The 23,972-nt window shown below is 40.9% G+C and overlaps 2 protein-coding genes across 3 annotated transcripts; both read left to right on the top strand.

Moving 5' to 3' along the window:
* The first annotated feature begins 120 nt into the window (after nt 1-120).
* Nucleotides 121-4,279, top strand: LOC135334757 (uncharacterized). The gene is made up of 2 exons (XM_064530042.1): nt 121-294; nt 1,043-4,279. The coding sequence occupies exons 1-2, from the start codon at nt 254-256 to the stop codon at nt 4,167-4,169; spliced, it is 3,168 nt and encodes a 1,055-aa protein (XP_064386112.1). The 5' UTR covers nt 121-253; the 3' UTR covers nt 4,170-4,279.
* An 88-nt stretch (nt 4,280-4,367) lies between these two features.
* On the top strand, nt 4,368-22,076 carry LOC135334717 (probable E3 ubiquitin-protein ligase HERC4). Of its 2 annotated transcripts, none has more exons than XM_064530005.1 (30): nt 4,368-4,541; nt 4,661-4,747; nt 4,848-4,991; nt 5,340-5,504; nt 5,891-5,967; nt 6,328-6,517; nt 7,303-7,334; nt 7,801-7,887; nt 8,165-8,300; nt 8,611-8,858; nt 9,257-9,432; nt 9,656-9,731; nt 9,881-9,977; nt 10,512-10,605; nt 10,893-10,957; nt 11,463-11,578; nt 11,882-11,934; nt 12,353-12,412; nt 12,995-13,021; nt 13,588-13,641; nt 14,481-14,588; nt 17,336-17,443; nt 17,729-17,905; nt 18,117-18,260; nt 18,695-18,822; nt 20,334-20,448; nt 20,546-20,737; nt 21,074-21,251; nt 21,558-21,610; nt 21,798-22,076. In XM_064530005.1, the coding sequence occupies exons 2-30, from the start codon at nt 4,671-4,673 to the stop codon at nt 21,957-21,959; spliced, it is 3,339 nt and encodes a 1,112-aa protein (XP_064386075.1). In that variant the 5' UTR covers nt 4,368-4,541; nt 4,661-4,670; the 3' UTR covers nt 21,960-22,076. The 2 variants fall into 2 exon arrangements, with proteins under 2 accessions (XP_064386075.1, XP_064386066.1); XM_064529996.1 differs by having other exon boundaries at nt 9,650-9,731.
* Nucleotides 22,077-23,972: the final 1,896 nt, after the last annotated feature.

Raw genomic sequence — 23,972 nt, 5'->3', positions numbered from 1 at the left:
GTTTATTGTGCATGTAGCCTTCGAATCCACGCCGATTAAAATCGGCGTGGATTCGAGGCTACTGTGCATGAAGAAAACTAAAAATAAATTGGGACAATTCTTACCAATATCTGAAATTCGGCATTATATACGTCTTCGACAGCAGATTGAGCCCCACCCCCATATTGATTCACAAAGTTTTGACTCACTCCTTGAGATTGGCTTTTGTCTTGGTGACTGGTCTATTGTGTTCTACAGGACAGACTAGAAGAATATGCACAAGTTTCAATGGGTGCAGCTACTGGTGCTCCTATGGTAGGTCAGATACATTCATATTTACATGCATGCTGCTCTAGATACTTATCCGCATTTAATACGTTTTCAATTCAAAATAACTGAATTGACATAGGCAGACTAGATCTAGAATAATCATTGGTTGCCTAAATACAGTATATATTCTGTAAGTTATGCGTGTCGATCTATAATTATTATCATGAGTGACAGTCAGAGATTGATGAGAGTAATGCATACAATGCGTGCTCGACTAGGCTCAGGAGTGCTGTGCTATTACAGTGTAAAGCCTGTAATACTTATATCAGTATCTCTTCATATCTTTCAGATACATATTAATGCATACACGAGCCACGCACCTGCACTTGCACTGTCTGGTTCCATGGGAACACCACCACTGAGATTATCCATGAGATAATTAATGACATTGTACTCACCGAGGTTAACCTGAAGCCCAATAATTATTATGATAGGACTGTCTCTCCTAATACTCTATTTCCTACCGTATTACTAGAATATTTTGCGGGTGAAAAACTTTTGCGAATGAGCTAAATCAGCAGAAAATTTGACTCTTTGCGATCAAACTATTGTGATCTGGCAAGGATCGTGTGCAAACTGGAGATACAAAAACCATTCAGTAAAAACATCAATATGGCTACCTAGTATTTTGGCATTGTACTGATTGTGTTAGCACACTATAAGCCTAAAATTCCACGCTTTAACATTCCTTTTACTTTATGATAGATCTCATATACACCTTACTACTATACAGGTTCCAGCTAGCTGCTGCATCATTTCTGCAAACCCCAAGAATCAATTTCGTTGGTCAATTTCGAGTCGACGTCGCTACCAACAATAACGTTCGACTCAACTACCTCTTTTCAAGCGCCACCAACCAGGGCTTGAATGAGCTATGGAATCCGAATGGTACAAATACTTGGGCAATGATCAATTGTGTTGTTACTTCTGTAGCATTGACCGAACTTGATGGGAGGACCAAACTTTTGACCACTTCTAAAGATGATGACATCATTGGTTTGCCGATCGTCAATAATCCTGAATCAGCGTTTCCTAAGCTGGTGGACGTGGACCCGGATCAACAGCAATCTTCAACGATATACGGCATGAATTTAGGTGTTAATTGGGATCCAAATAACGCTGAGACTACAAACGCATTTATTGGAGATTTCGTCCCATCTGTAATCACACGTGATATATGGCCTCGTCAAGTTAAATCTGAGGAACCACTTCAACAAATTGTCGCCTCCGACACCGTATCACATATCAAAAATGTAAAATGGTCCAATAGTATAACGTCGAATGTGCTGAATCGTTTTAAAGGTGCAGACAAACTATCAGTAATGTTCACAGTCTACAACTTTACCAGGCCACCAACGGCAGACTTGTTTTCATACGGTAATGTTGTCGGCAGTATTGGTATAGCCGAGACCGGAGAATCGTTGTCTTTTCCTGAAAACAGAATGATGGTGTTTCGTTCTAAAAATCCCCCGATGGAGATCCCCAAAGAAAATCCTTGCGCTGATGTTGGTGATTGGATGAGTACGACTTATTTCGATGTAGTTGGAAAAAAGATGACGGTAAATTTCGCTAATTCGCTCCCAATAAATGTTCAAGGAACTATTTGTCACTTGTTTCGGTTCTATGTTGGTGTTATTACAGAGAGCACTAGCACATTAGCAACTAACTCTGATGTCGAGATTATTGGGGAAATTCCTTACATGGAAGAAAACTGGTATTTATTGACCGCAGGAATTCAAGATTTTTATCTGACTGACAGTCAGCAACAACTGTTAAGCACACAGCATAGAGTTGTCATAGTGACCTCCCCAGATGTAATTGTTGAAGGCTCAAAATATCCAATTTGCAGCAGTGAGCATAGTGATGCCGCGGTTCGAGATGATTGCGTATATACTATACTGGAAGAGACCCCCTGTCTTGTTCGCCCCATGGACTACTACGTTTATCGAATGGAGGAAGGCAATACAATAACCGTGCCGATGAAAGTCAAGCATTACGGTGTCTCACCGACCAATCCGACCTCAGTTACTCTGTTTGATAAAAGTCCAAATGGACCTGCTGCAAGTGGTAATCAGATGGTATATGAGAGCACAGTTAAGACCAATCCAGAGGATGGAATAGCATATTTTAAGTTCGAGGCTGGAGATGTGGGTAACCCAAGAGGTGATATTCACCTTGATGGACAACTGTTCACGTTTGGTTACTGCTCTGAAGAATGCATCAGCGAATGTGATCGATGTGTTCCTACGAACATCGGAAATCAGCTCGTCTTCTTGATTTGGAGCCCAGTAAAATACAGCACTCCGTATTTCTGGGACACTGATATACAACCAATTTTCACGCAATATCAGAATCTCTATCCGATAATGAGTGATATTCTGAAACTGGGCGACTATGACGATGTTACTAAACCATGGAACATTCACATGCTCATATACTCAATGTCATTGGACATATACCACCCCAGCTACATGCCTGCAACTAGAGATCTCTCCCCAACTAAATTAAAGATGATTCTAGACTGGTTGAACACTACCGAGCACTATAGAAACTGGCAGGACGTCGACAACAGGCTATACGAATCGCCTAAATTCTGTGAGCAGGTCGTTTTTGCATATGACGATAAGGAGAAAAGCAAGGCAGAGTATGTTTCTGAGTCATTGCTTGTCAATTCTGATGAGGATGATGATGATGCTGCTGATATACTCACACTCGCATCTTCCGAGATTGCGAGACTTTTTTCCGATATTTCACGAAGAAGTGTTTCTGAATCACTGAATGATTTTTCCTCCTCACTTCCCCGATGGAGTACAGTAGACTGCTCAGTTGATATTCTTAAAGAGAATCTACAAACAGCCATTGCACTTGAGTTCTCAACTATTCCCCCGTACATGACTGCTCTTTACTCGATCAAAGATGGTTACAATCGTGAGGTTTATGACACCATTCGCTCTGTTGTCATGCAGGAAATGTTGCATTTGGCACAAGCTGCCAATTTACTCATTGCAATCGGAGGACAACCATTAATTGACGATCCAAGTGTGATTCCTCAATCTTTTCCCTCTAATCTCCCCGGTGGAGTTTTACCCGGTCTAACTGTAACACTGCAAAAAGCCTCTCCTAAACATGTTGCGGACGTATTCATGATGATAGAGTTTCCAGACGATGTTATTTACAAGGGACCTTTCCACGACGAAACTATAGACTTGAATGTACTTACGATTGGAGCCTTTTACAGCACCATCCAAAAATGTATGGTGCAATTGGATCGTGAAGGTAAAATTAACTTTGGAAATTTGAATAAGCAATTACATTGGCCATGGAAAATACACGACGTTGGTAGTAAGTTGTGGAAGGTGTCCAACATAAAAGAAGCAAAGAAAGCAATACAGATGATAATTGAACAAGGAGAAGGAAGTACACAAGAGGATCCGACCTACCAAGGCACTCAGCAGCTTGCTCATTTTTTCAAATTTGAACAACTCGCTTGCAAACATCACATTCAATCGACTCCTGAACATTCGTATAAATTCAAAGGGGCCGAGATTGAGTTTGTTTCGGAGGGTGTCTGGCCAATGAGAAATAATCCATCACTGAATGGACTGCCTGTGGGATCACACGTGTACAGGGAGGCTAAGATATTCCATCGTATCTATCGTTCCATGCTGAGATCGCTGCAGACTACTTTCAATGGCAGCCCTGATAGCATCACAGAGGCAGTGACTATTATGGAAGCAATGCAACTACAAGCAAAGAAGCTGATGCAGATCCAAGTGCCAGTTCCCGATGGTCACCCCAACCAAACGTGTGGACCTGTCTTCAACTATAATTGGCCTACTGCTGAGCCACTAAATAACTAATGTGAGAATTAAACGAAAACTAAAGAGCTGAATTAAAATTATGATTTCTAGTGTCTAGTCAATACCAACCCCCCCCCCCTTTGTGACAATTATTTTATGAACAAAAATTGGATGATTATAAAAGGGTAAAGATCATTAACTTAACATGTAGTATTCAGACAGTAAGTTTGTGAATTCAGTATGGTCGTTAAAGTTAAAAGCTATAATAAAGTTATGTTGATAACAAAAAGACTCGACGTGCTTACAAGAGCAAGAGCATGTCATGTTATAAGCTTCTTTCCTTGTAAAAGCCTCTAAAGAAGCTTTCAACCGTTTCCTTGACTGCGTATCCTAGCTCATAAATAACTTTGTCGAATTTCTGCCCCTAGAAAGGTGAGTATTACATGAATAGACCTGTTGTTATGCCGCATACCAGTGCAGTGTGTTGACATCATGTATCCTGCTGACAGTACTATATAATTTATAGCTAGCTAATAACCTTTTTTATTCAGGGCAACTATTATGTATTGCTGTGGCCGGAGCACTGATGGTCAGCTTGGTTTAGGAGGCATCGAGGAGAACACTATATCCCTGCCGAGGTACGTGTATGTGTGTGTGTGTGTGTGGGAGTGTGTATGTGTGTAGTGTGTGTGTGGGTGGGTGGGGTTTGTGTGCAGTGTTTAATTTTCTTGTTTTCAGGTGGAACAAGTTTCTTCATGATGAGAGTATAATGAGAGTGGGGTGTGGTCTCAAGCATACTGTAATCCTATTGGACGATGGCACCATGTACTCGTGTGGGAGCAACGAGAAAGGTCAACTAGGACAAGACCATTCCTCAACAAGGTACATGTACACATTGATCTGTTAAATACTTGAGTACAGTGATTCTTGGGTAGACCATAACAGTGGCTGTGGTAAAGATGGTGGTCTGCTAACACAGGTCCAAACACATGCTATGGAGAGACTTTGAGGCCTATTAACCTGGCTGTATTATAGAGGGTGGCCTGCTAGCACAGGTCCAAACACATGCTATGGAGAGACTTTGGGGCCTATTAACCTGGCAGTATTATAGAGGGTGGCGACCTGCTTATAGGGACACCACAATAGACAAGTTACACTGTAAATTATGTGAATGGACAATATTCATACAAATGTTATTATCACCATTAATTTTTGTATACTCCCATGCAGGCCTGGTCTCATTAGTGCGTTGGATACGTACAGTATCACTGCCGTAGCTTGTGGGAACGTTCACTCGGTTGCCATTGACGACGACGGCACACTGTTCACCTGGGGGGACAACAGTTACGGTCAGCTGGGATCAGACACTCAGACTGACAACAAGTTCTTCCCTATGTGAGTTTCAACATCTTCAAAAAGCAGAGCAGAAATGCTTGTTTTACAGTTGAATAATGTACGTACTAATTATATATCGTATAATTATAGGTTTTGAATGCGAGGCATCGATTGCGAATAACACAGTACAATAATTGTGTTAACTAGTGTGAATTGCATACATGAGCACGCTCACTCTTTGCATTCTTTTAATTGCGAATTGCATATCGAAACAACGTCACATTTGAAACCCAATACACATGTGTCATGTGGTCCCACTGTTTTAAACAGTGTAGTGGTTGACACTTAAGGTAAAAATTACGCTACTGTTTACTGTTCTACTGTGTTGGTGCATTTTGTGTGATCACTGGCTAATGAGATTGTCCTCCTCCTCCACTATATATCAGGCGAGTGCGTAGTCTCAGAGGTGTACCAGTGGTGCAGGTCTCGTGTGGGTCCAACCACACACTAGCACTCAGTCAAGGTATACACTGGGTCTTAACGCTGTACACTGGGTCTTAACGCTGTACACTGGGTCTTAACACTGTACATACAGCTCTGTATGCATAGCTGGCCGTTGTACTATTTTTAAATTGCACAGCATTATATAATTTGCATATAACCTTCAAGGCTTGATTTAGAAGCATGAGCCTCTTTGCACTGTTATGTTAATTATTAGAATTACAGGTAGTGAAATACTTAAGCACATGGGACTCCCTAGAGATAACATAATAATAGGAAATAGCACGATCTTAAACTCAAGAGGCAGTCAGTGTCTATGTATATATTTATAAGTACATGTACATATTTCCCTGTACCCTACCGGTCCCCTCTCCCCCTCTAGACGGCACTGTGTACTCGTGGGGGGAGAACACTCACTTCCAGTTAGGCCACTCTCTGGATAAGTCAGTCATCTCCAAGCCCACCCCCATCTCACAGCTGGCCGGCCTACCCGTACTCCAGCTAGCGGCCGGAGGAGCTCACAACTTTGTCCTCACTCGAAGCCTCTACGTGTTTGGATGGGGCAGGAACAAGTGAGTGTCTGCTCTCAGTACATGCAGTAATATATAATACTAACTGTTAAATACCGTATAGCGGGTAATTTTCGTTGGTGCAAATTTTTGTATAGTTGAACTTGAACAAGTGAGTCTGCTCTCAGTACAGTACTAACTGTTAAATACCGTATAGCGGGTAATTTTCGTTGGTGCAAATTTTTGTATAGTTGAACTTGAACAAGTGAGTCTGCTCTCAGTACAGTACTAACTGTTAAATACCGTATAGCGGGTAATTTTCGTTGGTGCAAATTTTTGTATAGTTGAACTTGAACAAGTGAGTCTGCTCTCAGTACACTACTAACTGTTAAATACCGTATAGCGGGTAATTTTCGTTGGTGCAAATTTTCATATAAATTACCCATTTAAATATTCGTACAGCTCAGCTAGGATAGTGACGTTGAACTCATCGTATGATACTCTACAACACAAAATTAACTAAATTTCCCACCATACGAAAATAAATGCTCTGCCCGCATCTTACGAAATTTCACGCTATACGGTAATCACGGTATATAATAAGATACATAGGTACAGGTGTAGGTCACCCCCTTAGATAACAAACGGTTATGAATTTTCATTCTTAAAATGAATTCATATTTATATGTGGTCTACGTACATGTACAATGTATATATGAGGCATCTGTCCGAGCTTCAGTATGTGCTCTATGACTATAATTTTCACATTCAAGTGCAATTTGTGTACTTTTCTATCGTTTAATTGAGTTTTCATTCATATATAAATTGTGTCTCATGCATGTGCACAGCTTCAAGCAGCTGGGTCTGGGACACAACATAGGTGAGTCCATAGGCTGTACATACAATCCACCTACATGTACATAAGGAATATTTCATCAGTTCACCCGATTACCATATATAGCGGGTTATCTTCATAATTATTATGGTAATACTATTACAAGTCAACCCACCAGTGTACACAGTAGGACCACGCTATAGGCTCTTAGTGTAGCATTTTTACTTTCATTTATAACTTGGAATTTCAAGTGAGGTGAAAGGGCTGGTTTCCATCAACGTATAATTATATTTCCAACCCACTATAATGATATTTTACCCTTCTAACCACTTTTATACGTTTATTGGTGTATGCATGGTAGCCTCATCACAAGGCCTAGTGTACGTACATGTATACATACACTGGGTCAGTTTTAAGTCAGGCTCTCGTGTATTTAACTGTAAGCTATATGTACATGCAGTGTAGCTCATACTACATGTAATACTGATGTACTGGTATGTGTGTCTCCCAGGTGTGGGGCAGCCTACTGAGGCTCTGAGTCTGAGCTCTGAGAGTGTCCGGTTCATCTCGTGTGGAGAGAGTCACTCTGCAGCTCTCACTCAGGCAAGTACACTCTGCTGTCATATGTATAGTTACATGTATACATGGATGTACCCAGCATTTCTATTTTCCTCAATCCCAACAAATATTTGCCTCTTTTTATAGCCTGTTAGGTGCTCTAGCTGTCATGTGCCATGCACTGTACATGTAGTTATACAGGGTGGGGCCCAGAAAATCTAAGTGGTTGCTAAGTTTGTATCCTCGATTTCATGCATTCAATCGTATATGCCTCCAGCGGCTATGAGCTGATAGGAAGTTATACTGCCTCTTTCCACTACAGAAAGGTGAAGTGCTGACATTTGGTGCTGCCAGCTCTGGTCAGTTGGGTCACGGTACACTGCTCTCACCTGACACCCCCACCAAAGTTAAAGCTCTCCATGGGAAACAGATCTGTCAGGTGGCCTGTGGAAGGTACGTACATGTACTTTACATTACATGTACTTCTCAGTGCCCCATAATTATACGTACATGTACAATGTATCTTTTATGATTGATAACTTGTCCGATTTCCAAGCTAAAGAATTATTTATAGCTTAGAAAGGCCTGTCAAATGGTGTGTTAGCTTTCGAGCCCAAATTTTATGTTTTCATTAAAAAACATAGACTGCTGGTGTGTGCCTACATGAGTATGTAAGTGAAACTTATCTACTATGTACATTTAACTGTACGCGCCCACGCCCACACCCACCCACACACACACACACACACACATACACTTGCAGGATGCATACACTTGCAGTGGACAGCACAGGCCTTGTCTACAGTTTTGGCCAGGGGTCAGGGGGTCAACTGGGGATTCCTGCTAGAACCAACGTCAGCACCCCTTCGCAGATAGACCACGATTTCAGCGTTCTGCCCCCCAGATCAGTGGGTAGCGGTTTAACAAAGAGAATATTGTCACCGAAAGAGGTTCCACTGTGTGGTACATCAGTGGACCCTCCCACAGATGAACCCATGGAGCTGGAGGAAGGTGGGTAGTTTGTATTTGTGTACATGTAACGTATACGTGTATAGCGATACTCTAGATATAATTATGAAAAGTAGTAATAGTTTATACATTTATACTTCAGTCCATTCTGTTTCGTACTCTACCTGTATCCACCCCCAGTGCTGGTTCCATTATAACTGCTCATATAATTATTGTATGTACCCGTTAAGTGTATCCCCCTAGGGCTGGTTTCACTGTAACTGCTTATGCCTGTATCCATGCACCCCCCCCCCTCCCCTAGTGCTGATTTCACGCCTACATGTATATGCCTACATGTATATCTACCCCAGTGCTGGTTCCATTGTAGCTGCTTATAAATGTATCCCCCTAGGGCTGGTTCCACCATAGGTGTGTTTATATACCTGTATCCACCCCCCTAGAGCTGACCTACTCTGCCCAGTCTTCGGTTGAGAGTGTGTGTCGAACTGCCTCCATGGATAGTTGCTCAGATAACGAACAAGAATCGAGGCATTCTGATTGGACGAATACTGCTTGTCTGCGGCGGGTGTTTGCCGGGGGTGACCAAACCTTTACTACCATATTCAGAGTAACCCATGTAAGTCAATCACTGTCACACATGTAGTATCATGATTCGATCTTGCCTGATCACAAAATTTAGCTGCTGTCGTTTGCAAAGGTTTTTCACCCACAACAATATGTATGGTATTTTTTTGCTCTAGGATTGATATTTGCTTTCTAGTTTGGCGTACTTATGTATACCAATGTACGTAGTTCAGTAATGGTCACTCTCTCTCTCTCTCTCTTTCTCTCAGATACAGGGCACTAGGGAGTGTCTCTCCAGCTACACAGTGGATCTCAGACAGTCAACACATGTACTACACCAGCCACCACAATGTAAGAACATGCTCCAAACTCTGTAATATTATGTACATTTGTATTATACTGTACGTAAATTCTCACCGTGTAATTATGAATTTCTTTATTTTCATGATGTGGTTGTCGTTCGTTGAATTGTGTTTTTGCTTCTACACACACACACACAGTTGAAGAAACTGATTCGCCACTCTCTGGAGATGATTATTCTCTTGTTCTTTCTCACCTCTCTTCTGCGGCTGCCTTTAACTCATTATTTCTCAACAGGTAGGCAATGCATCGATTATCATAAATCACTGATTAACATTTATAACCCCCACATTTGGAATTGATATGCTGTCATGTTACAAAACTGTGCAAAAAAAGTTGAACATGCTTCAGCTATAATAGCTACAAGTCATGTACAATGTATACTGTAAAGCGGGTAATTTTCGTGGGGTAAAATATTCGTTATTTTCGTGGGCAATCTGACCTCCACGAAATGTTAACGTAGGCGTGGCTTACCGGAACGTATGAATGCAAGCAGGCAACGAGACTAAACGAAAATTTTGCTCACAAAAACCACCGTTTCTCGAGTTGAACGAATTTTTTACCCCATGAAAATGTACCTGCTATACGGTATATAGAGTACACTGCATGCATGTGCATTGGACTTTTTAACTGTACACACTACCCTATACAGTGGTTGTAGAGTGAGGGGCTCTCACACCTCACACTACCCACCCACACACACCCACCCACACACACACACACACACACACACACACACACACACACACACACACACACGCATACACACAGTGGTTGTAGAGTGAGGGAGGATGATTGTTGTGTGGAGCTGGCTCCATTCAAATCTCTCTTCTCACAGCCAGCGTTCAGACTAGAGGCAACAAAGGTTTGCAATTAACACTCTAAGCTACAGTGTATAATTATATTATACTAGCTGAAACACTTAGTATTTCCATACAATTGTGATCTCACTGTGACAGTATCTATAATAATGTAGTTTTTGGTCTGAACGTAGACTGTTAATTACGTACTGAGGCGCACGTGATGCATGTTCTATATACAAATGTACCTCCTCTGGCTCTTCTCAGAGGAAGTAACATACACAACCATGCATGCATGCTCTAGCCCATGCATCCATGCTCTAGCCCATGCACATTCTCTCTCTCTGTGTAGGTACTAGTGAAGGAGCAGCTCCTACCTAGCATACCACTGCAGCCTCTGGGGGTGGAATGTCTAAGGTGATTCATATTGAGTGTTTAGCAGGTATACTGACTTGCAGTACTTACGGCTTCACTCGTGCCACATTGGATACATTGGCTAGTAGTGCCGTTAGGTGGGTGGCCTTGTGTCCCTCTCTACTCATGTGGCCAGCCAACGCTTACTTACGAACCTGTGTGTGTGTGTGTGTGTGTGTGTGTGTGTGTGTGCGTGCGTGCGTGCGTTCAGTTTAAAATCATTGTGTGCAGTGCAGAACCCCTTTTAATGGCCACCCCTGAAAGAAAGGCCATTGCAATTGCGATATAAAAGCCTTTGTGAATACATGTACGTACAAATAAATCCCCCAACAAAAGTCACCTCTTTATACGTGTACTTCTTTCCATAAGTTTGTACGTTCAGTTATTAGCGGTTGTGATAGATGGATATTCCACTGTACGCATGTGTATGAATGTATAGCCTCCTTCACTGGTGAAGTGTGGCCTGGGATCGAGGCTTATGAATGTACTGAAATTTGTCCCCATGCAGAGTACTGTATGTGCTCCCAGTGTACCTGCACAGCTGTGTGTCCTCCCCCTCCCACGCACACTACATGAGGATCTTCAAGACTGTGACCACCTCTCCCAGGATGAAGGCTTGTCTAGGTGGGTGCATTGTTAGCTGCATGAGGCGTGTTTGTTTTCTCTAGCTAATTCTAGAGCTTGTATGTACATGTACATGTATGCAGAGGTACCTGTGCAGCATGTATATATTGTACATTGCACATGCAGGTACACAGTCACAATAATAATATAATATATTGTGATCACCCTATACATTTTATTGTATATAAGCAGGCCACCCTCTATAATACAGCCAGGTTAATGCAATTAAAGTCTCCATTAGCATGTGTTTGGACCTGTGACACTGTTTGTGATAGGCTACTATATTTACTCTCTCTCTTATAGGAAAGTGGTTCTTTAATGCGGCTTCTCGTGATCACCTTCAAGCTACTGTTAAAGTAAGTTTAACGTCATTATAATTATTATGTCATGTTTTGACAGCTATATCTTGGATTGTCCACTTCCACAATTGAAGGATCGATGAATTATTGTGTGTACCGTATTACTAGAATGTTTTGCGAACTTTGCGATGGTCGATCAATTCGCAACAATAAAATCCGCAAAACCTAAATGATTACTAGTAAATACACACGATCCTTGCCAGAACGCAATAGTTAGATCGCAAAGGGTCAAATTTTCTGCTGATTTGGCTCATTCGCAAAGGTTTTTCACTCGCAAAATATTCTAGTAATACGGTATCCCTTTGATCTATAAATGTGCTAGTGTTAAATGTAGCTTATAATGGTTGCATGCTTTCATGGACGATGATGACTTCAATGTACATGCCCACTATCAAGCACTGCACTCACTCTGCAGATGGCTAGCTCTCTACTCAACTCTAAACTGACAGAAATCGGCTCAAGACAAGGAAAGAAGGTACATCATGTACACGCATATTGCTCTATATAGCCCATTGCGTATAACGTACTGTACTGTACATATAATAATGTGATATCAAGAGTATAATTATGATAGAGAGAGAGTATCGAACGTAGGCATACTGTGTATCAGATGTATGCGGAGAGTAACGTGACTTCCTGTATCTGTCATGGACTTGGAATTTACACACTGACCAATCCAAGCGTGGGTGATGTAATCTACTTTCTTGATAGATTACACTTGGATTGGTCAGTGTGCAAATTCCAAGCCCATGCATGATGACAGATACAGGAAGTCACGTTACTCTATACGCATACATCTGATACACAGCATGCCTACGTTTGATACTCTCATGTTTGATAGTTGTACATATATACATACATGTATACACGCATGTATATAAGGAGATTTTCACATTCCATATGTTACAGTGACTTACATACATTGTAATTGTGTAGGGAAATTAAACATTCTATGTAAATTGTACAGTCCTATAGCTTTGTGTAGAAGATTTCATAATACATGCATGTACATGAACATGTAAGTGTTCGACCCTGATGGATTTGTTCACTTTCACAGATGATTGCTTTCATCCGAATACCACCGGTAAGTTACGTATTGTCTGAATTTATGGCAGTAAACCTCCGAGGGACGAGGGCAAAGCCCCGAGACCAAGGACGGTTACATTGCCATAAATTCTAAGTGTTATATACCCATAATTATACACTTGAATGAAGAGTACTTGCTATACCTATGTGTAAGCTACCTCACCTTGGATACAACTAGCTAACAGTCCCAAAAACTATTGAAAACGAGCAAAAAGTATGTCCGTACAGCTTGTAGCCAGTGCTAAGGTTTTATATAGCTCTTTGTACTACACGTAACTTGTCCATGTCCAAGCGGTGAGCTTAGCTGTGTAGATCTAGTATAAAATCAGTGCGCCCTCAAGGCAAGGGAGTTTATAAGGAATGAGGAGTTTTTGGTAGTTAAACTCCACCCAATTGCTATGACGATACAGACCCCAAGTGGGGCAGGTATACATGTACATAATTATATACAGTACGTGTATCATCCATTAATTCTGGCTCATATGTTTTCCATATTGTACATATTGTACATGTATGTGTACTTTAATTGTGTGTGAAACTATTCAGCCTATATGTATTATACAGAGTGACAGCAGCCTGATTCTAACACTACTGGACTTCCTACAAATATTTCATGAGGTACACACATCATTCATTATACAGCCATATACATGTACATGCCATGGTCTGTGTTACTTTTCTATTTCATTTGTAAAATGTCAACAAATATATATACTGTGAAACCTATCTGCATGACTGCATGTGGCTTGGGCAGGGTAATAAAGAGGTGGCCTAGCTGCTAACACACGTCCATGCTGCATGTGGCGTGGGCAGACCAACAGGGCCATGGCGGTAATAAAGAGGTGGCTTGCTAACACACGTCCATGCTGCATGTGGCTTGGGCAGACCAACAGGGCCATGGCGGTAATAAAGAGGTGGCCTAGCTGCTAACACACGTCCATGCTGCATGTGGCTTGGGAAGACCAACAGGGCCATGGCGGTAATAAAGAGGTGGCCTGCTAACACACGTCCATGCTGCATGTGGCTTGGGCAGACCAACAGGGCCATGGCGGTAATAAAGAGGTGGCCTGCTAACACACGTCCATGCTGCATGTGGCTTGGGCAGACCAACAGGGCCATGGCGGTAATAAAGAGGTGGCCTGCTAACACACGTCCATGCTGCATGTGGCTTGGGCAGACCAACAGGGCCATGGCGGTAATAAAGAGGTGGCCTGCTAACACACGTCCATGCTGCATGTGGCTTGGGCAGACCAACAGGGCCATGGCGGTAATAAAGAAGTGGCCTACACGTCCAAATGCATGCTATATAATATAATTACTTTGGCTGAGCATCACACACATGTATGTACATGTATGTACGGCTGCATTTGAGGCTTGTACATTTGTACTGTAGTTTTCTCTTTTGCCAATTCTTACTACATATAATTATTCTCATAATTGTTTGCACGCACATGCAGTGGAACGTCACGTTCGCCCACCCACTCAAACACACTGTGTTCCAGGAAAATATCATATTTGAACTCATTGACCTCATTGTGGACTTCTTTGCATGGATTGAAAATAAGGTTCGTGTACTAGTGTTTGTGTCACTAATAAACTGGCGAATTTTGCAAGTCCTTATAAATAATTGCAATTTGTATAATGAAAATTGAGAATTGCATGCATGGGCTTAACTTCTATATTTGGAGACCATGCACGTGCAATAGACGTGCACTGCATACACCTTATACTTTATATTGTAAGGTTAGATAATCTCTTGGCTCACTTCCTTCACACGTTTAGATTCCAGAATCTAAATGCATGGGCTTAATTAACTTCTATATTTGGAGACCATGCATGTGCAATAGACGTGCACTGCATACACCTTATACTTTATATTGTAAGGTTAGATAATCTCTTGGCTCACTTCCTTCACACGTTTAGATTCCAGAATCTAAATGCATGGGCTTAATTAACTTCTATATTTGGAGACCATGCACGTGCAATAGACGTGCACTGCATACACCTTATACTTTATATTGTAAGGTTAGATAATCTCTTGGCTCACTTCCTTCACACGTTTAGATTCCAGAATCTAAATGCATGGGCTTAATTAACTTCTATATTTGGAGACCATGCACGTGCAATAGACGTGCACTGCATACACCTTATATTTTATACTATAAGGTTAATTAGAGAATCTCTTGGCTCACTTCCTTCACACGTTTAGATTCCAGAATCTAGATGCAAAGGTACCGGGTCCTAGACTGCATGCCACTGTATATAAATATGGACACACTACATGTATGCTCACTGAAGTCACTGCATGGTATAGTCTGAGGTGTACATAGAGCAGCAACATGAAGATTTTTGTTGTGGTGATTTTGGCGTTCACTTCTCTCCTTCTGATGGCAGAGGCTAAAAGCATCAACTACAAGAAGGTCTATTGTAACAATCAAGAGTTCGTTGGGACTCCAATACCAAAAACAAAAAAACAAGCAAATAAAATAGGAGGAATATATCCACACCTCCATTGTGGGAAGACTCATCTGACACTTTCTCGAAGCAAGAATGGCGGTCGCAATAATTTGGAAGGTGATTGTAACAAGGTGAACGAGATCCTTGCTGATATTCCGGGTTACTATGGGACGGCTAGTAACCCCGCTGCTATCACTGCTGTGTTAGAGGCGTATAGCGAAGATGACTGTCCCACTGAATCCAAATTAGAGAATCTGTTGCAGAATCTGTTGCTTAAATTCCTTCAGAACTGAGAATTGTACTATTAATTGTACAGCTTTATTTGCTTACTTGCATGCTGCTTATAAAGTTATAGCGAGTATATAGTTGAACCTAGAATTAGATTGTGTGTGTGTATACAGATACATGCTGTAGTGTTACAATATGTACATGTATATACTGTATAGTGAATCTTGAGAATTTCTTGCTCTAAATTTTCTTTTGTGCCATGTAATGCAATGCATGGTGACCACAATAAACCGTGTTTTCGTTAATTTCATGATCTTAATACACCGCAACTCTTGTGTGTATACGTTTCCTCTGGAAAAGTAAAGAATATCATTTTGCTCACTTCCTACGAATCTGATTTTCATAGATGCAAAGATACCCCTTTTGCAGAGAGTTAGTACGTACATGTATACTGTTGTACTATATTTACTCTTGTGCATGTACCGGTATATATATACGTACGTTCCGCACTGTGTATATATTATTAGGTTATGGAGAATCTCTTGGCTCACTTCCTTCACGTTTAGATTCCAGAATCCAATTTTCGTAGATGCAAAGGTACCATTTAACAGGATCCTAGACTATAGCTATACCACTATCAAATAAGTATAAAAGACACACTGTATGTCACTAGTCTACTATATAACTGTAGCTGAGACAGAGCAACAAACATGAAGCAGATTTTTGTAGCGTTGTTGGCCTTCACTTCTCTGCTCATAGTAGCAGAAGCCGTTAATTTCAAGAAAACATATTGTGGCAATCAAGAGTACATTGGGAATCCAGGACACAAGTATCCACACCTCCATTGTGATAAGAAATTTCTGACGCTTTCTCGGAGCAAATGCAGCCACAATAATTTGCAAGGCCGTTGTAACAAGGTGAACGAAATCCTGGGCAATATTCAGAATTACTATGGTAACGCTGGTAACCCCGGTGCTATCACTGCTGTGTTGACGAAATATCGAGATGATGGTTGTCCCACTTTATTGAGTCTGCTACTTCAAGTCCTTCAGAACTAAGTCGATTTGTGTACTATAATACTTTTACTATAGTTTATAGTTTGTTACTTAGGATTTTATTAGCCGTATACAACTGTATACATGTTGTGCAAGTGTGTGTATAGTGCATGGTTGAACTCAATAGCAACAATAGCTAGATTGTAGTGTGCTGAAATTATGTAATTGTTGATTTCAATGTGAAGATTGTTTTTACCCTAAGAATTGGGCTTAGTTATTCCTGCAGATTTTGTAGCAGCTAAAGAATTCGTCTGAGAATGGAAATTAATTGAGTATAATTATGATCTGCTATAATTATGCTACCATTTTTAAGCTGGACGAAAATGTTGGCCTACAAATACCCGTGTGTCCTGTATAATTATATACTCATTAATACGGTTGTTTTGTCACTGATTTCTGAGACGCATGCTTTTAACGGTTGTATTAATATTATTTTTTAGAGTTATAGGGCAATTAGGGTTTGGGCTGCATTGCCTATAATACAGCTACGTATAATTATTGTGTTCTATAACTGTCATTGCTTTTGACTATTGCTACAAATGTATAACACTGTTCTTATTCTCTGCATGCAGACTGATGATGGACAGGCTCCTGCTGTCATATTCTGCAAGTATCCGTTTGTACTCGATGCCAGAGCCAAAGAGAGACTCATGATGATAGAGTCAAAACTGCAAATGAATGTAAGTGCTTTAATATAGTACATGGTAGTTGTAATTGTAGCAAGCAGGTAACTGTTCCTAAGATGGTATTTTAAATGTACTTTCACCCGACATGTAAGGACGAGTGGCCGGAAGTTTTTTCCCCACCCAAAACAACAAAAAAGTCTCCTCCCCTCTTCGATTTTTAGTAGAATATGCCTGAGAAATAAGTGATCAAGTTTGTGTGGCCATATGTATATGCGTACATGACAACATACTAGATGTGTGAGTGATTTATTCGACCACACCTCTTCCCCCTCCCCCCAGATTGCCGTGGCGCAGGCCCAGTCGTCCAACTACCACAGCCTCCTCTTATCCCAGATCATCAATGATCCCTCCCCCACTGCCTATCGACTCAGTGTGAACAGGAGCAATCTGATACAAGACACTATGACACAGTTGGTCACCACTGATGAGCTAGTCAACTTCAAGAAACCACTGCATGTACGTTGACTATGTGCTGATACATGTAGTTCCTCAGATTGGCAATTATGCGTCTAATTCCAATACCAAAATAAAATTATTTTGGGTTAATACTTTGGGAAATGAGGAAATATTCTGTAGCTTTAATAGGTATCGAATGTCCAATTTGAATACTTATCTATGCCCGTATTTGTATCAGCATGTGCTTTCATTTATACGTCCTTTTTGACAGATCTCGTTTATTGGAGAGGAAGGGGAAGATGCTGGTGGTGTGCAGAAGGAGTTCTTCACTCTTGTGCTGCAGAAGATACTCAGTCCTGACTTTGGAATGTTTTTGGAGGACGATGAGAGCCACAGCATCTGGTTCAGGGATTATGTAAGTGCTGGGTGTGTGTGTGCTTTAGGCCACAGCATCTGGTTCAGGGATTATGTAAGTGCTGGGTGGGTGTGTGCTTTAGGTCACAGCATCTGGTTCAGGGATTTGGGCTGGGTGTGTGGTTGGGTGTACTTTTAGACCATTGCATCTGGTTCATGAGGGCTGGGTGTGTGTGTGTATGCTTTAGGCTATTGCACTGAGATTCATAGATTCATTGCACACTCCCTCATGAAATCTAAAATGGAACTCATTATTATGTGTACGTGGTCTAATGGTACATGGTTAGTTCACGGTTGAGTAGTCACCGCCCACTCAAATTGTAACAACAATGTGCACAATGTAACAAAACATGTACTGTATCTTATTCAGCTCATAATTAATATTAAGATTCAACTGTCACCAGATAAGCACTGACTCCGCCTCCCCCCCTTCAGAGTGGTTTATTTGAGATTGATTTGGACCACTTTGTGCTGATTGGTATCCTGTGTGGACTGGCTATCTACAACTCTGTCATTGTTGACATACCATTCCCAATGGCACTCTACAAGAAACTGTTAGGATGGTGAGTAGATGCATCACCTCGAGGCTAGGTCGCACACAATACCGTCCTGTCTATATTATGGTAAATTTAGAAAAATTCAATGATAGCAACACCCATTGTGTGTGAACAGTACACGTAAGTGGGTGCTTTTTAAGAATCAGACTTGTTTTTGGAGCTACGTACAGTAACGTGATGGTCCATATCTTGTAGGAACGTCCAATTCCAAAGCTACATGTAGAATATGCATTTACACTCTGTAGTAGCTGTTTGGTAGTACCAGGAGTACATGAATAGGAGTAAGCAACTACTATGTACACCATATAAATTCGTTATTATCTCACTACGTCACAAACACATGTAGTAGTGTAAACTGGGGTTACTTTGTGTACACATGACCATGTATGGCTGCATGGTAGCCTGGCTCACTTAGAAATTGTCAACAAGAGTGCAAGTGCATGTGCAGGCTAGGCTGAAACTATATACAAGACTTAGAGAATAGCATAGATCTAGATCTACTCAGCTAATATCATCTAGAGAATGCTTAACCTTAGAAAAAGACGGAATTGGCTGTTCACCATGCTAATCTTTGCTGTTTGGTGCAATGCAAAGCAGTTAGCATTGTGTGTGGTGCTGGGTTACCGTTTATAGAGAGAACTAAACTAGAGGTGTGACAAGCTGCTAAAGTTGCTCCATCTCTTACTTGCAATGTCATGGAATATTGCAAGTTGTGTGTCTGAGGAAAACAACGTCAACCTTGAGAGACACAGCAGTAACAAGGGATGCCCATGCACTAAAAGTAGGAGTTTCTTCATAGTCTGAGTCGATTACTTGTGAGTCTTTTGAGAGCTTTATTTCTACCCCAGATGCAATGCAACGTAGGAAATCGTACCACTGAATTTGAAAATTTAAGTATGCACCTTTGCCTTTACACTTGATGTAAAATTGTTTGTATTGATTGCACAGGCAGTCTGCAAGCTTCACCAAGCCATCATCCTGTTCCTTAGACATTATATTAAAAACCTGTTTTCTCTCAGGGTACATCTCTAGTTGTGGTAGCTTCTCTACTTCTTCAGTTAATTTTCTCACCAATGCTAGATTATTTTATTCAGTAGCAAGCTTTTGGCAACTTCTATCACAGTTGCTTTGCTGTGTTCATGTTTCTTGCTTTTCTTCATTTTGTGCAAGAGCTAGCCACCTGGACCTATTCTACCAAGTGTGCTTGCACAATGTATGTAATTAACCACACTGTTTTGATTGTGGTTGTAGGCCACTTGAGATGTGGGCGTTTTACACATGTAGTATCGTTTTACACATGTAGTATGACGTGACATGACACAGTGAGATAACAACACGTTTGTATGGGCTGTATAGTAGTTGCTTACTCCTATTCATGTACTCCTGGTAGTACCATATATAGTACATGTATGGTGTGCTTATATTATGTACAATCATGTAGATCATCCCAAAATTTAATAGTCAATTTTTGGGGCGTGCAGTACTTGATCACTATTGATTTTATCTCCTCCATGCAGGAGCCCAGATCTGAGTGACCTGGTGGAGACCTTTCCCTCGGTGGGTCACGGTCTAGAGGAGCTGCTTAAATACGATGGAGACGATTTCACCTCGACCTTTGACCTAAACTTTACAGTAAGTTATAGCCAAATTAAAGTTTCTGGTCCATTTCCGTAATAAATGATAATTATAGTGGTCACTATTATTATCCATAATACCCACTCTCTCTCAGATAACTCGGTCAGTGTTTGGAGAGTTGCTCACAATCAATCTGGTTAAAGACGGAGCCAACAAGCTGGTTACCATGGAGACCAGGGACGAGTACTGTGCCGCCTTTGTAGACTACACTTTCAACGCATCAGTTAAAGCTCAGTTTGATGCTTTTAAAGAGGGCTTCATGAAAGTCTGTGATGGGAAAGTGCTCGTGAGTCTTTGTGTGTGTACACATAATACACATAAGCACCGTATTACTAGAATATTTGGACATATGCGAAGTTTGCGAGGGTTGATCAATTCGCAACAATAAAACTAGTAACTACACATGATCCTTGCCAGAACGCAATAGTTAGATCGCAAAGGGTCAAATTTTTTGCTGATTTGGCTGATTTGCAACGGTTTTTTACCAGTAAAATATTCTAGTAATACGGCAGTGCTGCACATGTACATGTACTTTGTATACTGAAATAGCTTTATGTGTTTGCCACACCCATGCGTGTACCCACACACCCCCATCCACACACACACACACACACACACACAGAGGATGATGCACCCGGATGACCTCAAGACGTTGGTGGTCGGTCAACACGTTGTCAACTGGTCAGAGCTGGAGACTCACATGAGCTATACGAACGGCTACTCTTCTAACCACCCTAGCATCACACTATTCTGGGAGGTCTTCAACGAATTTCCCAATGATCTTAAGAAAAAGTTTCTTTGTAAGTAATTGTACATCGTGCATACGTTGTGTGTATACATGTAATTATAATTATTATGTACAAAATGCATAGTTTGTTAATTACAGCTCCTTTGTGTGCATAAACTTTATAGCAGAGTAGTAGCTGTTGCTATACCACGTACTGTATATGTACAACATGTCTCATGCATGTGATGTGCTCATGCAAATTAAGGGCCATCAGCTCATAAATGTATGCAACATTAATGTGTATATAGAAGCCTTGTTAATTGATGGTGCTTTACGTACATTAGAATGCAATAATGTGCATACAATTTATCCCTTGCAGTTTTCTACACTGGAAGCCATCGTGTACCCGTAGCAGGAGTCAAAAGCATGAACGTGAGTGTACATCATGATGTACGTAGTGACAAAGCCTATATATTGTCATAGTGGAGTTTTTCTAATTTAGCTATCACCCCTTCCCACCCACCACTCCCCACGCACACTCACACTCACACACACACACACACACACACACACACACACACACACACACACACACACACACACACACACACACACACAGATGATCATCCAGAGAATGGACGGTGGTCGTGGCTGTGACAAGCTCCCTGTGGCTCACACATGCTTCAACGTTCTCGATCTGCCTCCCTACGATCGTAAGCTCATAATGAAACAGAAACTGCTTCAAGCTATTAACTTTACTAGTGGGTTTGGACTCATATGAACTCGTTGTGTTGTCTGTATAGCTTATAATAATCTCTTTTTGTGTTGTTGTGTTTTTATTTGAGTTGTGTGACCAAACAACCATACTATTTTTATCCAACAATTAATTATTTATCCATGCCCAGGGTTTAGACAATAGTTGATAAGGTCTACATGTACATGGGAAGTACATGGGAAAAGTGCCTCAGAGCAAGTAACTATGGCCCTAATTGCCTTTTTTAATTAATATACCTTTTACACATACAGTGTACAGTGTTACATCCCTTTTAACCTCACTTGAAAATGCAAACCAGCCAATAATTAACCTGCCTATACAGCTGTATATATAGTGCACACACAGTGCACGTCCACAATGTACAGTTGCATGAGTGACATTTCTGTTTTTTGCTTTTAACATTTGAGGTGAAAAGGAATTGTAGCATAATAATAATTATTCATTATAAAGAGTACGATCAAACGGCCAATACGTATGCAGGGCCTATATAATTATATAGGAATCCCCAAAATTATAGTACCCCTGCATGCATGCATGCATGTGTTTGTTGATTGATCTATATAAGATGTTAATTATGCCTCGAGGCGTAGCCGCACGAGGGATACGGTAAAGCTGACTGTGTGTGTGTCTGTCTGTGTGTGTGTGTGTGTATTCCAGCTATAACTGCTCAACGGTTACAATGCGACGAAAACTAACAGCTTCTATAGGCTTCTAGCCACGTTCTCTTGGATTTTGATTCGTGGATTAGCAAACTAAAGCTTCTTTCTCGAGTTATGGCTAGTTTGACTCACATTGAAGGCTGTTGCAGTCTCTTCAGAATCTTTCATAGCATCATCTGTCCGCACAAACTTTCTATTCAACATATGAGTTAGCCTTGCACTAAAGCGCTAGCTTTTTGTTAGCTACAATACTCAGAAAATATCTGTTAAAACAGCTAGCTAGCAGTACAGTAGCCATTTGTAAAATTGATCTCTTTGGACACACCCTTTAATTATTCCTGTGGATGTAATGCGCATGCGCGCTCATTCCCCATGTGTGAGAAAATAATATCCAAGATCCAGATCCAGATCCTCCTGGCAGAATCATCTTTGTCTTGAGGGCCTGGTAAGCCACAAAACACTACCATATAACAATATAGATAACAATATGCATGTACACAGGTCTTTTCTTCTTAGATATTATATACACTGAACTACAGATCCTGGAAGAATCAATTTTCTTCTTTCTTGATGTCCTGGTAAGCCACATAATACAAAAAATAATAACTTACAATAGATGCATGTAAATAAGTCTTTTCTTCTCAGTGACTTTATATAGATAAGCTAACTTTAATATAAAATTCATTATAGATAACACTCTAATACTTTTGAGCGAAAGCAAAAACATGGCGAGAGGCATTAGCACAGCGCCAGCTTGAACACTAGTTGATTTTAGTATAGAGATCGAGTGGTCAAACTTCCAAGTGTCCCTTATAAAGTGCAGGTATAGCCTGTGATGGTTAGAGTGGTCAAACTTCAAATACATATTCAGGGCCCAGGATATCCTAGTGTCCCATAACACCCCTAGTGGTTGACTTGTGTTGTTTTTGGAGATGATGTTGGTTGCTAGATTGGTCAAACTGCAGTACATATTCAGGGCTCTGCGTGCATGCAGTGTCTCCTGACCCCAGCCCTTATAAAGTGGTAACATGTGCATGTGTTGGTTAATTTATTATTGAGAGTGGTCAAACTGCCAGTACATATTCAGGGCCCAGTGTCTCCTGACCCCAGTGGTTAACCTGCATGTGTTTGGTTTTAAAGGTTAATTTTATACAAAATGCCAGTATATACATATCAGGGCCCAGCATATCCTGTAGTGCATGTCCTTATCAGCTATATAGTGGTTAGAGAGAGTGCATGGTCAAATTGCTAATACATAATATTCAGGGCCCGTTAATATCATCATGCATTTGTCTGTTATGTCAACGCACGCTCTTATATATACTGAGCATCTTGTAATTCTTCAATAATGTACTGTACT

Source organism: Halichondria panicea, chromosome 1 (genome assembly GCF_963675165.1).
Source record: "Halichondria panicea chromosome 1, odHalPani1.1, whole genome shotgun sequence".
NCBI classification, from domain to species: domain Eukaryota; kingdom Metazoa; phylum Porifera; class Demospongiae; order Suberitida; family Halichondriidae; genus Halichondria; species Halichondria panicea.
This window is presented reverse-complemented; position numbering and strand designations above follow the sequence as displayed.

Bases quoted from the DNA above. Each gene is read 5' to 3' on its own strand.
- LOC135334757 (XM_064530042.1), top strand. From the start codon at position 254: ATGCACAAGTTTCAATGGGTGCAGCTACTGGTGCTCCTATG. The intron at 295-1,042 runs GTAGGTCAGATA...ACTACTATACAG, and splicing joins CAGCTACTGGTGCTCCTATG to GTTCCAGCTAGCTGCTGCAT.
- LOC135334717 (XM_064529996.1), top strand. From the start codon at position 4,671: ATGTATTGCTGTGGCCGGAGCACTGATGGTCAGCTTGGTTTAGGAGGC. The intron at 10,606-10,892 runs GTTTGCAATTAA...CTCTCTGTGTAG, and splicing joins TCAGACTAGAGGCAACAAAG to GTACTAGTGAAGGAGCAGCT. The intron at 13,642-14,480 runs GTACACACATCA...ACGCACATGCAG, and splicing joins TCCTACAAATATTTCATGAG to TGGAACGTCACGTTCGCCCA.